The sequence below is a fragment of the Marasmius oreades genome, chromosome 4 (assembly GCF_018924745.1).
Source record: "Marasmius oreades isolate 03SP1 chromosome 4, whole genome shotgun sequence".
NCBI lineage: Eukaryota > Fungi > Basidiomycota > Agaricomycetes > Agaricales > Marasmiaceae > Marasmius > Marasmius oreades.
In genome coordinates, this window is record NC_057326.1 from 3,927,036 (window position 1) to 3,939,080 (window position 12,045).

At 45.0% G+C, this 12,045-nt stretch overlaps 2 protein-coding genes across 2 annotated transcripts; both read left to right on the forward strand.

Annotated features, from left to right (window-relative positions):
* Positions 1-925: 925 nt before the first annotated feature.
* E1B28_008025 (uncharacterized protein) lies at positions 926-3,457 on the forward strand. Its single transcript, XM_043152808.1, has 11 exons — positions 926-1,167; positions 1,234-1,300; positions 1,358-1,426; positions 1,479-1,738; positions 1,789-1,882; positions 1,937-2,611; positions 2,692-2,748; positions 2,806-2,894; positions 2,954-2,977; positions 3,042-3,103; positions 3,171-3,457. Exons 1-11 carry the CDS (start codon positions 1,031-1,033, stop codon positions 3,236-3,238), a joined length of 1,602 nt encoding a protein of 533 aa, XP_043010895.1. The 5' UTR covers positions 926-1,030; the 3' UTR covers positions 3,239-3,457.
* Positions 3,458-5,701: 2,244 nt separating this feature from the next.
* Positions 5,702-7,230, forward strand: E1B28_008026 (uncharacterized protein; the record flags this gene model as incomplete). Its single annotated transcript, XM_043152809.1, has 7 exons — positions 5,702-5,789; positions 5,839-5,961; positions 6,028-6,140; positions 6,203-6,269; positions 6,325-6,462; positions 6,518-6,968; positions 7,026-7,230. The coding sequence occupies 7 exons, from the start codon at positions 5,702-5,704 to the stop codon at positions 7,228-7,230; spliced, it is 1,185 nt and encodes a 394-aa protein (XP_043010896.1).
* Between the last annotated feature and the right edge of the window lie 4,815 nt (positions 7,231-12,045).

Below are 12,045 nucleotides of genomic sequence, written 5' to 3' on the forward strand. Positions count from 1 at the left end.
CTCTCTTCTGCACAATGAACACGAGTGCATATTGACATGCCAGTTGTTACCAAGCTCGGTGACAATCAGTGCGGGAGGTACTTCAAATTTTTCAACCAGAGCCGTCAATGAGTCGTTGTCGTTTCTGATTTCCCCCCAACGCTTGGCTTACTTGGTGTCTCAGCTTTATGCAATTAACTTACGGTACGCTTGGGGTAAACCTGGTGTTTTTCACCAGACGTCGAAGGAAACAGCTCATAGTTGAAAGTACCTTTACAGACCAGGCAGTCGGGTAGGAGAAGAAGCCCTCAGTCCAGAGTACTCAAGGCACCAGCTTTTGATCCTCTTGATCCTCTGTATCTTTTCTCGGGTCAGACGCAGTGGAACCGATACGCCATACAACGCCCGGCGTTAGAACCCCAAATTGGGCATGGCGAAACCCTTGAATTTCGCTTGTGTCCCGAATGTTGTTATGAATTTCCTTATACTTCTTCGCTACGCTTTCGGAGAACCTAGTCGGTAATCTAAAGAGCACAGGACTCAGGAGAACACGTCCGAGTTGATGTTAGGCCCTTTAGATATAAATGTAAAGTACCTGCCTCCATACATTTACCCCCTAACCTTTGTCGTTGACAGATATCAATCATGAAGCAACTCTGGCAGATGGCGATTGTCATAAATCATTGTTCCCTACAAGTTCCCTACTCGAAAATGGCAAAGGAAAAGCACGATTTTTACCTCTTGACAGTGCAGGGAGTGGCTGCTCGATGATTATCCGAATTTCAGAGAACTCAACGCGAGCTTTCCTTGGCGGCATAGACATGATAAAAACGAGCTACTGTCAATCACAAAGATCTCGGGAACCGACCCTGAGTAAATCCAAACCCCATCCATTGCAGTTCGTACGAAAAGTTCGAAGGTTCTCCTAAATTTGGAAAGATTTTACGTTCTCTCTCGCTACCTATATAAACCAACGAGTTCGCGTCGTATTCTGGAAAAGATCAGGGCCTTGTCTGTCCCTGGTACAGCGCCGATTGCGTATCAACGAACGATGGTATCTCCGCCTTTCTGTCTTTATACGGTCCTGTCCTTGGGCATACTTGGAACATTGGCACTCGAAACCATCCATCGTGAAGGGGATTTGCATGTTGCGAATAGAAAGATTGCACCAGATGGGTGGAAACGTTCGTAAGTTGTGTTCTCGTTCTGTCTTACGGTGTTACATTTTCGAACATTGCACTTACTGTTCCTTAGAGCGGTTCTTGCCGGGAAATCATTGGCGACGGTTGATATTCCTGGTCCGTTGATCACAGCAAATCGGGTTTGTTGATTTCCCTCCCCCCGCCTCATCCATTGCTTTGTTCACTTTTCTGAACAGGGGGATCGACTCAAGATTAACGTGATCGATGAGTTATCCGACACTTCTATGGTTCGAGCCACGAGTATAGCGAGTTAATATTCTCCTTCAAATTTGTTTGTTTACTGAATCCAGCGGTTAGCATTGGCACGGAATCTTTCAAAAAGGGACTAACTGGGCCGATGGAGTCGCTTCGGTAACTCAATGTCCCATCATCCCTGGAGAATCTTTTCTCTATAATTTCCTCGTACCGGAGCCGGGGACGTATTGGTACCATTCACATATCTCTGTGCAGTATTGCGATGGGTTGAGAGGGCCTTTGGTCATTTATGATCCCGAGGATCCGTATAAAGGCGAGTACGATGTCGATGATGAGTCGACGGTTTTGACGATTGCTGACTGGTACGTCTCAATGGGGTCCTTCTTGGTTGGTCTAAATATAACGGTCGTAGGTATCACCGAACTGCCCGCGATATACTCGCTACGCAAGCTGCTCCAGCTCCAAATGCCACTCTTATCAACGGAAAAGGTCGTTATCCCGAAAACGTACGTGATTCCCTGGCGTGTTTATCGCCTTTTTCTGAGATTTTCTTTTGTCAGCCAACAGCACCATTCTCTGTGATCAACGTCGAACACGGAAAACGCTACCGCTTTCGCTTGATTTCCATGTCTTGCGATCCTTCCCACACATTCTCTATCGACGGACACAACTTTACCATCATCGAAACCGACGGACAATACACCCAACCCCATACCGTCACCTCCATCTTCCTCCACGCAGGACAACGGTATTCAATCATTCTTCACGCGAATCAGAAGATTGGAAACTACTGGATTCGAGCGTCTCCCGATGACGGTCCAGTGGGATACGAAAATGGAATCAACAGTGCAATTCTTCGGTATTCCGGATCTCCTCCCTCAGAACCACAACCTTCTACCCACCCGACACCAACTGGACCGGGTTCAGAGTTAAAAGAGTACGATCTTGCTCCCTTGTTCAGTCCTCAAGCACCGGGGCGCCCTAGACCTGGTGGTGCGGATGTTACGCTTGATATCACACTTGGATTTGCGTTACCGGCTTCCTTTTTAATGAATGGAGTGCAGTGGAAGACACCGTCTGTTCCTGTGCTTTTGCAGATGCTTAGCGGACAGAGGCATCCGAAGAGTTTGGTGCCCAACGGATTGGTTTATTTGATTCCGAAGGGGGCTATTGTGGAGGTTAATTTGCACGGAGGGGATGCCCCTGGTGGGCCGCATCCGTTTCATTTGCATGGGGTAAGCATCTACGATTCTTTGGAAGGCCAGTCTGTGGAATATTGATTTTTTGTTCGGTTTGGGTGGGATTCGTCACCTAGCATGCGTTTAGCGTTGTAAAGCATGGTGATATCGATGTTTATAACTTTCAGAATCCGGTGAGCTGAAACGTTGGTTTTCTTCGGCTAGAGCTTAGGGGTTGTAATCGTTCTTAGGTCCGACGTGATGTGACGTACGTTAGTACCGGAAACTTGACCACGATTCGGTTCACAACCAATAATACTGGGCCGTGGTTCCTTCACTGGTGAGGTGTTTATTCAGTGTTCTTCGTTCGAAAGCTGAGATTTGAGTACTCCTATGTAGCCACAAGGATTTCCATCTCGAAGAGTGAGTTGTCGATTTCATGGAGGAAATCACCCCTCACCCCCTTTTTTTGTTCCTTGTATCTCAGTGGCCTTGCTGCGGTACTTGCAGAAGACATCGAGGATGTCAAAGAGGAAGTTGTTCCCCCGGGTTCGTGGTCTCTCCGTACATGCATCTCCAAATGACCCCCCTGTCTGACTGTCAATTCTGCTTGTAGATGAATGGAAGAACCTCTGCCCGACGTATGAAGAGTTTAGCCAAACGTACCCTGCGGACAGTCCCTAATCATTTTTTATCTTTATCTTTATTTTGGGGATGGGATTGGATTTCAAGTTCGACTTTCGTTATGCATACATCTGTCCTTAGTAGGTCGTCATATTCTATCAGTCCCTGGATTCAAATACGATGTGTCGATTGTTTGGACCGAGTGTGGATAGGTGCATGAGTTGACCCATGGTCAAAGTTGTGGGTCTTTGTAGGCGCATGTTCGTGAAAAACGTTAGCTGGGCCAACCGGATAAGCAACCTCCATTAACCCAACTTCAACCACGACGATAAAGCAGCTGTTTCACCCGAGGCTAGCTCATACCTCCTAGTGAAATACTTTTGTTTCTCACCTGGCTCGCAGCAGCAGCAGTTATACACATTCAAGTTAACACGGGAGCTGGTCTGAACTCTCAAATATAAACATTAGGTTTAGCGTGCAATTCAAGAATATCGCTATAGGATGCATTCCCGTAAAACCCGGAGAGACACATGCCCTTCAGTCTAAGTATACTATAAAGTCGAAGGTAGTACTATCGTCAGTCGATTACCAGCTATGACTGCAAGTCCAATCCATCCTTAAGCAAGGAGATGAACTCGCCGACAGCTCTTTCCCAAATCTTTCCCCTGTCGTTGATCTCATACTATCGAGCAACCGGGAAAATTTTACTGCTGCTCTACGCACGGCGATGACCCGAATCAACTCCGAATTGCCCGAAGGCGGATTGCTTTCCGTTCCGGGCCGATACCGGAGCAAATTATTCCGCAAAACCAACCGTATCACGTGGTGGTGAACCATTTCTAGCGACATCCGAATCGTTCGTTTGTGAGTGCTTCAATAGAATAAATCCTTATCGCTCACGGAACCACTATCATATAGTAGGTCTTTATGGACATAAGAGACGATGCGGGAAATCTGATATCACGAGCCATCAGCGAACTCACATTGCCCCTCGTGTACATTAAACACGAACTTTCTTCTCGCCTCACGAGTAGACAACCCGGGTGCACATGAATGATGCCACATGGTCTCCCTCTCGAGACGAAGTGCAGGGTCAGTGGGGTGCGGGAAAGCAAAGAAAGCAGGTTTAGTGGTTTTGGTTGTAGTATGACATGTCGAAGACATCCTTATGACGCTGTATTCTCTAGCCATTTCTCCCGGTAATCTAATACTTATTCGACCTCCAGCTCTACTCCTAGTCATCTGCTTTTAATCGATGACAAGAATCGGGGAGCACCTTGCCCCTAACAGTCATTTGGGCAAACTCTCAAGCACCGCCTTCTGACGACGGGTCCAGTTCCTTGATGACGGAAAGAAAAAGGGTTGAATATGGATAGAGGGACCTATGAACCCCGTGGGTTGAGGGAGCTGTGCGTGCTTTGAGGTAATGAATGGGAAGCGAATAGGAGGAAGGGCGGCAGTCACGCAGATCAGCCATCGGAAACATTTTTTCCCTCAACGCTTCCTTCTCCAGTTGTCACCACCACGGATACCGCCTGTTCAGACTTACGCTGGCGCGGTCGATTCTCGAGGTGATGGGATATAAGCCTAAACGATCCGTCCTCGAATCGCAAGGACGTCCATTCCCAGCTACCTGCTACGATTGAACAGAACCTTGGGGCTGCGAGTTTTTTTGCAACCTTTTACCGACCGTGTCCTATTTTGAACGTGGGCGGAATGGCTCAGATTCTCGAATCAACCGGGCAAAGCAAGTGTTTCGAACTCATTGTCAAGTCGACTTCTCGTTCTTCCGTCCCGCTCTTAATTTTCTCCTGTTAGTGGTGTCCCCCGGATTTTGCTCGAGGTCATATTCGGTCTGCCGTTCGGACCTTCGCGCTCCAACCGCCTTCTAAAAAAACTAGCTATCAGTGAAGACGGTACGCTTGGTCTCTTTTGGTTTGTTAGAATTTATTCACTTACAAGACTCCGTTGGAAACCATAGGAGAGTTGCGTTGGAGACCATGGAAGAGTTGAACGTTGAACGTTGAAGGGGCGTGTCAATTGAATATATTGCAGTCAGACTCAGGCTCGATGCCTCTGAATTCCTTCCAAAGCGAAAGCGACAGCTATATGTACTCGTAACTCGGTTCAAGGCCGTCAATTTCGACAGGAATAACAATGGACCTATATATTTATTTTACACATCCCCGCAAACGGGTGATGGACCCACGGAGGAAGCTCAATTCAAACTACAAGGATTATTGCCCAGGACGGACGTGAGCGTTGTTCCGAATCGAGATGGCCCAATTCAAAGCCGTCCTGACAGCTTTGACGACGTCGCCACCCGATTGATGACCCCTTCCCGTATTTTCTCAGGTGTGTCGATCGGCAGCTATCACCTTGTACTTATTAAACTGACCATGAACTCAGCACTACAGCTGTAACCCCGTCGAAAACCTGTTTGACCCGGGGAACGAGAATAAAAAGGCGTGACCTCCGTCCAGGTCAGGGGCAGACGCATCTAGCTCCTCCCCCACTTCATCAATGGCTGGCCATCCCAATTTATTGTTCTCTATACTCTCCTTCCTTGGTTTCGTTTTATTGTCTATCTGTTTGCCATGGAACATGAAAGGTACTTCGCCTCTTATATCTCGGAGACCCAGAGGGCTAACCAGACTCAGCATGGAACACTGGCGCCTGCTGTTACATTATATGGACCGCTTTGACATGCTTAACTCTGTTTATCAATTCCGTCGTGTGGGAGGGTAGTGTCAGCGACGTAGCTCCAATTTGGTGTGATATATGTGAGTTTTGATTGACTCTCAGTTCGTCATTTACTAGCTCATTTTACTCAACCATCTGCCTCTTAGCCGCGAAGCTCATCATTGGAATTTCGTCCGCCATTCCCGCAGCTTCGCTCTGTATGGACAGGCGTCTCTATTTAATGATCAGCAAGAGGCAAGTGGCCATCAATAAAATCGAGGTACGTTGTTATACTGCTTTTTTTTTGAAAACTCTCTTGACGTACCTTCCCCGCACAAACAGAAACGCCGTGTACTTCTGGAAGACCTCGCCATTGGGGTTGGTATACCAGTCTTGCAGATGATAGTCCGTACGGAACTTTTTCGACCGAAGCTAATAGTCTTGCTGATATGTCGCGTCGTTAGATTACATTCCCCAAGGTCACCGGTACGACATCGCTGAGGATTTAGGCTGCAGTCCAAGTACATACAACACTTGGGTAGCCTACGTCCTCTTCGTCTCCTGGCCGTTGGTGATCGGGGTCGTCGACGCAGTCTATTGTGGTATGTCTGGATGGTGTTATCATGCCGTGCTTAAAATCTCACTCAATATGCCCAGTTCTCAATTTGATCCACATTAACCGCAAAGCCAACGCAGACCTTTTCGTTTCCGACCAAGGGGACAATGCGCTCGACAAACAACGGTACTGGAGATTAATGATCGTCTCCATTGTCGCATCTCTCACAACGCTCGGTTTCTCTTCCTTCTTTCTCGCCCATGACCTAACGACCCTGCGCATGTCTCCGTGGATAAGCTGGGAAGATACGCACTTTCACTTCTCTCATGTCGGCCTCATCCCGGCATTGATCTGGAGAAACTCAGCTAGCTGGGTAATGGCACTTACGAGATGGATCGTGGTCATATGTGCTTTCTTGTTCTTTGCTATTTTCGGGACGTCGAAGGAAGCAATCAGGAACTATCGAGCTGCATTGCTGGTAGTTTGCGGATGGTTCAAACGAAGAGAGTTAGAAGAGAAGGAACCTTCACTGGACCAAGGTTCCAAGTTCTCGTACGTCTCATGAAATCATTTTGCCGAAATCAGGTGGCTGAAGCTTTTAGTTCACAGATCCGATTCGATAATCCTTGATATCAGCCTACCCTCTCCCACCATTGCTTTCGATATTGACCTTGAGAGGGCCTCGCATGAGGGACCTCGAAATCTTTGGGTGAATAGATCCCCCGTCAATGCCCCTGCTTCATTTATTGCTCGTCCCATGAGGGCACTTCTACCGTTATCTCCAGGTGCTCCTCCGCCTTATAGCACTTACTAGCTATAGTTCCTTAGCTCTTATAAAATGTATTGATAGCACACATATTTATACAGCTCATAAACATCAACAGTCTGACTACTATGAATTGTGTATTGAGGCCTGTTTCTGGACCACACTGCTTGTTAGTTCAAGGGCCAAGCATCTGGCCCCCAATTCAAGAGGATCAGTAAAACTGAGTCCAAAAAATAGAATGTTGGGTTTGGTTCTCCATATGCACAGCATCCTGAACCCCCTTGATTGGAGCAACTGCAGAATGGTATCCCTCTAGGAAGTTCTCTCACTTTAGAATCTATTAAAATGTATGCCACATGTTGTGCATATGCAGTAAGTATATGAAACTCACCAACCTTGCCATTTGTAACTTGTCACTTTTCAATGGCTTTTCATAGCATGTCTCTTCCATGGTCACAGTTCACCAGAAAGCCCAGCAAGCTAGATCATGTTGTCCTGATGTATCTACAGATTCTGATTACCAGTTCAAGGCTGTACTAACACATCTATACATAAATTAAAATCTTTTTCTGGTGCTGACAGGCTACAGCTATCCTGGAATGGTAATGTATAGAAAAGGGTCATGAGGCTGAACATCTTTTACACATGTGTTGTATTTACCTGATGCTTCCCCCCCACCTTCCATCCTCTATTTCATACCCCCCTAGGACAAGTTTTATACTCTCTACCCCTCATGGGTTATAAATCTCATAGAACATCATTCTTCAATCAGGCATCCAGAATCTCAATGCAAAGGCCTACCTTCAATGCAGTTGGCAGAGATCAGATAAATAATAACACTACCTGAATTGTTCAGGAGAAGAGGGAGCATACAATCTATAATGAGGTGTGTACACACAAGCTATAAATCAGCATGGAAGTTTAATTTCCTGGTGTTAGTTTAGATATATAAAACTTGGAGATGTGGAGATGACTCCAGAGTTGGACAAAATGTGTTGGAAATATGGTTATGATTGTTACAAGAAAATAACCCTTATAGGTGTGAAAACAATATCCACCGCTAAAGTGCATTGTGGCCAGGGTTTCAAATGTACAGTATTATCATACACTGGACTTGATGCTGCAGAGGCATGTATTTACAGGTTGTCATTCTACATCCATTCAACAGTATTCACATTTCTTTAGGAATGGAGGAAAGATTTTGAACAGGTTGCTCAAGTGAGGTCAGTTGATTTATTCAATATTCTGATATCAGCAAGTTATTGAAATAGCAACAGACATGCACAGAGAATGCAACTGTTTGGAATCAACCACTCAGATGTACCAATGTTAATATTCTACAATAGTGAGTTTCACAATCATATTATCTAGCCTGTTTGGTTTTTGGCTGAGATATAATTATAGAGCTTGTACCTATCAGTCATGTTTGGGATAAGCTTCATGAATTAGGTCGAGTATACTTTGAATCATTAGCAGAGGTGAGTAAACAATGCAGAAACATTTACTCTTGGCTAATTGGGCCCTAGAGCAAATTCAATTGCATCAAAGAAGAATTATGGATAGATTCCAAGCAGGGAGCTTTAATTCATGGACTACAGGGGCCATATTGTGATCATGCCTTTGAATTATCGACTAAAACCCTGATCATATCATCAAGCACTGATCTCCTTCAGGATAATGTTCTTTGGTGTTATCTCTCTGGAATGCAGCCATTGAATAGAAAGTTCGATAATAACATCCTTGGGTCACTTGCATGCTGGTATAGGTATAAAAAACTCAATACCAAGTTCCAATCCAATCCCTGGTCAATTGTCTATTCAGACTCAACTGGATCCACAATTGCAGTTGGAGGTGTAGTCTGGTTCAAGGAGGACAGTCCATGCCTTGACTGCAGAGTACAGATGCCAGAGGGTGCAACAAGGTGAGATCAATGAAAGTACAGAAGATATACAACTTATCCAAATATAGATTCAGTCTTGTCAATGATTGTGAAGATTTCTTCAAGCTTAAAACTTGGTCATGGGAAAATGACTATGCATGGCTCTCACAAGCTTTAGCTGTCTTCACAAACTTGGAATCTCATTGAACAATGACCTCTATGACTATAGTGAATTCTGTTTCTGCTGATTATCAATTTACACTAACCTCTTTCAAAGAGCTCATTGTACCTGGTCTTATATTAAAAGGGTCAATTGATGGCAGCAAAATGTTCCAGCAACGCCGCTAAGAACATCTACCAATCTATCTTCACATTCTTCCCCCATCTTTCCAAGGCCTTCACCTTCAAAACTCTTGCAAATTCAGAGTTTTTTGGTCTTTTGATGAAAGTGGCAAAAAACAAATGACAAAAAGGATGTGTAAACATCTTGGCCTTCCTACTGAACTTCAGGTTAGAGTACAACGCCACCCAACACAATATTCCTGCCCCTCTGGTATCTATAAAGATGTATTCAGATGGCAAGTTTTCCGAGGTTTCTGTCCAAAAACTACAGACTTCGCTTGTCACCTTCAATATCCCATCTATAATGTGATACAACTGGAGGTATTCAGATCTAAAGATTTCAATGAAGGTAAGTATATTTCAAAAGTGTTCATCTATTTTCAATCACCATACTGTTTACAGACTCTGAACATTTACTGTTGAATTCACTCTCTGACAATACTCAGAATGCAACCAAAGGTGGCCTTTGTTCTCTTTTAAAAAAACCTCAATGCTAACATAGACAGCACATCTAGAATCTAAATGGCCAGGTAGATGTTACAGTTGCTATGTCCTTTTGATCTCACTTACAAGCTATTAAACTCAGCCCTTGCATTAGCCACTTCTAGTGCCTCTTTCTGGTCATTTCTCACTACTCCTTTTTCATATGAAGCATTTGAGGGCTCAACTATTTCTGTAGCAATAATGTAAAGGCTGGAGAGCTTATGTAGCTATCAAGATTGTATACTATAATCTAACCATCACTATATACATTCAAAAGTTACAGATTGGAAAGTGTGTGTTGGAGGGGTTATCCTTCTATACACTGTTAGGAATCAGAAAAGATGGAATTAATGGAGTCTCTAATCACTAGGTATGCTGATATAATCAGAAGTAAACTGTAGGGAGTATTATCTACTGTTAGGACTCATTAACTTCAACAACAGAGGTTATTCAAGTTATTCAGAGTATGGAAAAGCTCTGTAGACAAGATTCTGCACATGTAGCAGTCCTTAATGACGAGATTTCCTTGGACAATGGGGAAAAACACATGGATTCAGAGCTATGGTGCATTCTCTTTGACAACATCAGGAAAATGGGGTTTGGTGCTGACACGCGTGAGCGATGCTGATGAGAGTGACTGCATGGGAATGCATGTTAACGCACTCAACAGGTCATGGGTCAATGTGCTGGGAGATTTGGTCCAGTAGCGCCCAAATCTGAATGCATGCTGAATGCAAAGCAATGGAGGTTCAATGCAAGTTCAACATGTGGCAACAGTGGCCCAGCGCTCACCCGGATTGCGTTGACGATTAGTGGTTTGAATGTTAGTACGAGTTGAGCGGTGTTTGAGTGAGCATCTGCGGAAGTGCCAGCATTTCCAATGCATAATAATGAGACGTTGAGATAGGTTGACCATATGTTTCGGTACATCAATCTTTGTGTCAGGAGTCAATCCTTGGGTGAGGCAAGCTAACAATTGAAAGGAAAAGGAATGACTCCTAGGTAGGATTGATGTAACCATTCATAGATCACGGTTATTCCCACGGTTTACCTATATATATAGTGTACTTACATACACTACATATCTTTTCCCTTTACTTCGACTATCATCTCTTGTGATTAGCTAGTCTCTTTTATACACGCTACGTTCCTCTGAACCTTCAGTGTGTCCTCTTACACTTTTTTTTTCAGTCGTTCGTATCGTCGTTAAGTCTTTAACGATCATTGTGCGTCTCATTTGTTTTTGGTCTCAAACTCGCTTCGTCGCCTTTTGTTGATTTCTTGGTGGATTCTTTCCTCCACCCTCGCCTTTTGTCTTCGATTCTTTCCTTCGCTCTCGCCTTTTGTCCTTGAATAAGCATGCCATTTACGTGCGTTTTCTTGCCTTTCCGTGACTTCCCTCTTTCGTGGCGAGTTCGTCGCGTTGTTTTTTATATATTCCTCGCTTTCCTGTCCTTGTCTCTGAGATCTTGGTGGTTGTTGGCCCACATCCTGCTCCCTGTATCCTGTTCTCCAGTTTCCCTGGCACTTTTGTGCACATATAGTCAGGTTTTCTGATTCTTCTTCACGTCTTTGGTCTCCATGGAGCTGACCGTGGGTTTGACAGCATTCACAGTGGCACCAAAACTCACCTCGAAGGCCAAGGCCTCTTCCGCAGCTGCGAAGACATCCGCTATGGCCCTTCCTCTTCAGACCAGGTCTTCGCCCCATGTGGATACGGTCCTTCCAAATACTCCGGCATCTCCTGCTTTCCCGCCTGATCTCATGAACGGATCGTCACCTGAGGACGAACCGCTTCCTCCGTCACCAGGTTCTTCTTGCTCACCTCTTCTGATACACGTCACCGCTCGCCCTCCCTATCTTCTTCTTCCTCAGATTCTATCATCTTCTTGATGGCTCCCCTGGCCGACTTTGTGGACAATGGTTATAACAAACTACCGGCTGTTAACGCGGAACATATCGGTCTGGAAGTTTTCGCGAAGGTTGTGACCAAGGTAGAGGCGTATTGTTGCTCTAAGAAGGTTACAGAGGATTACGAAAAGAAGGACACTTTGCTTTCTGTCTGGCACCACGAAAAGACTTCAAATCTTCTTATAGCGATTCGTGACTCGCTGATGGAGAAGGATTGGTCAAAGGAGTCGTTGCCCTTTCTTTCTTCT

What these genes read in the sequence shown, in the direction of transcription:
- E1B28_008025 (XM_043152808.1), top strand. Translation starts at nt 1,031, where the DNA reads ATGGTATCTCCGCCTTTCTGTCTTTATACGGTCCTGTCCTTGGGCATA. An exon ending in AAGGTCGTTATCCCGAAAAC is followed by an intron (nt 1,883 to 1,936) that starts GTACGTGATTCC and finishes TTCTTTTGTCAG; the next exon opens with CCAACAGCACCATTCTCTGT. An exon ending in GGGCCGTGGTTCCTTCACTG is followed by an intron (nt 2,895 to 2,953) that starts GTGAGGTGTTTA and finishes ACTCCTATGTAG; the next exon opens with CCACAAGGATTTCCATCTCG.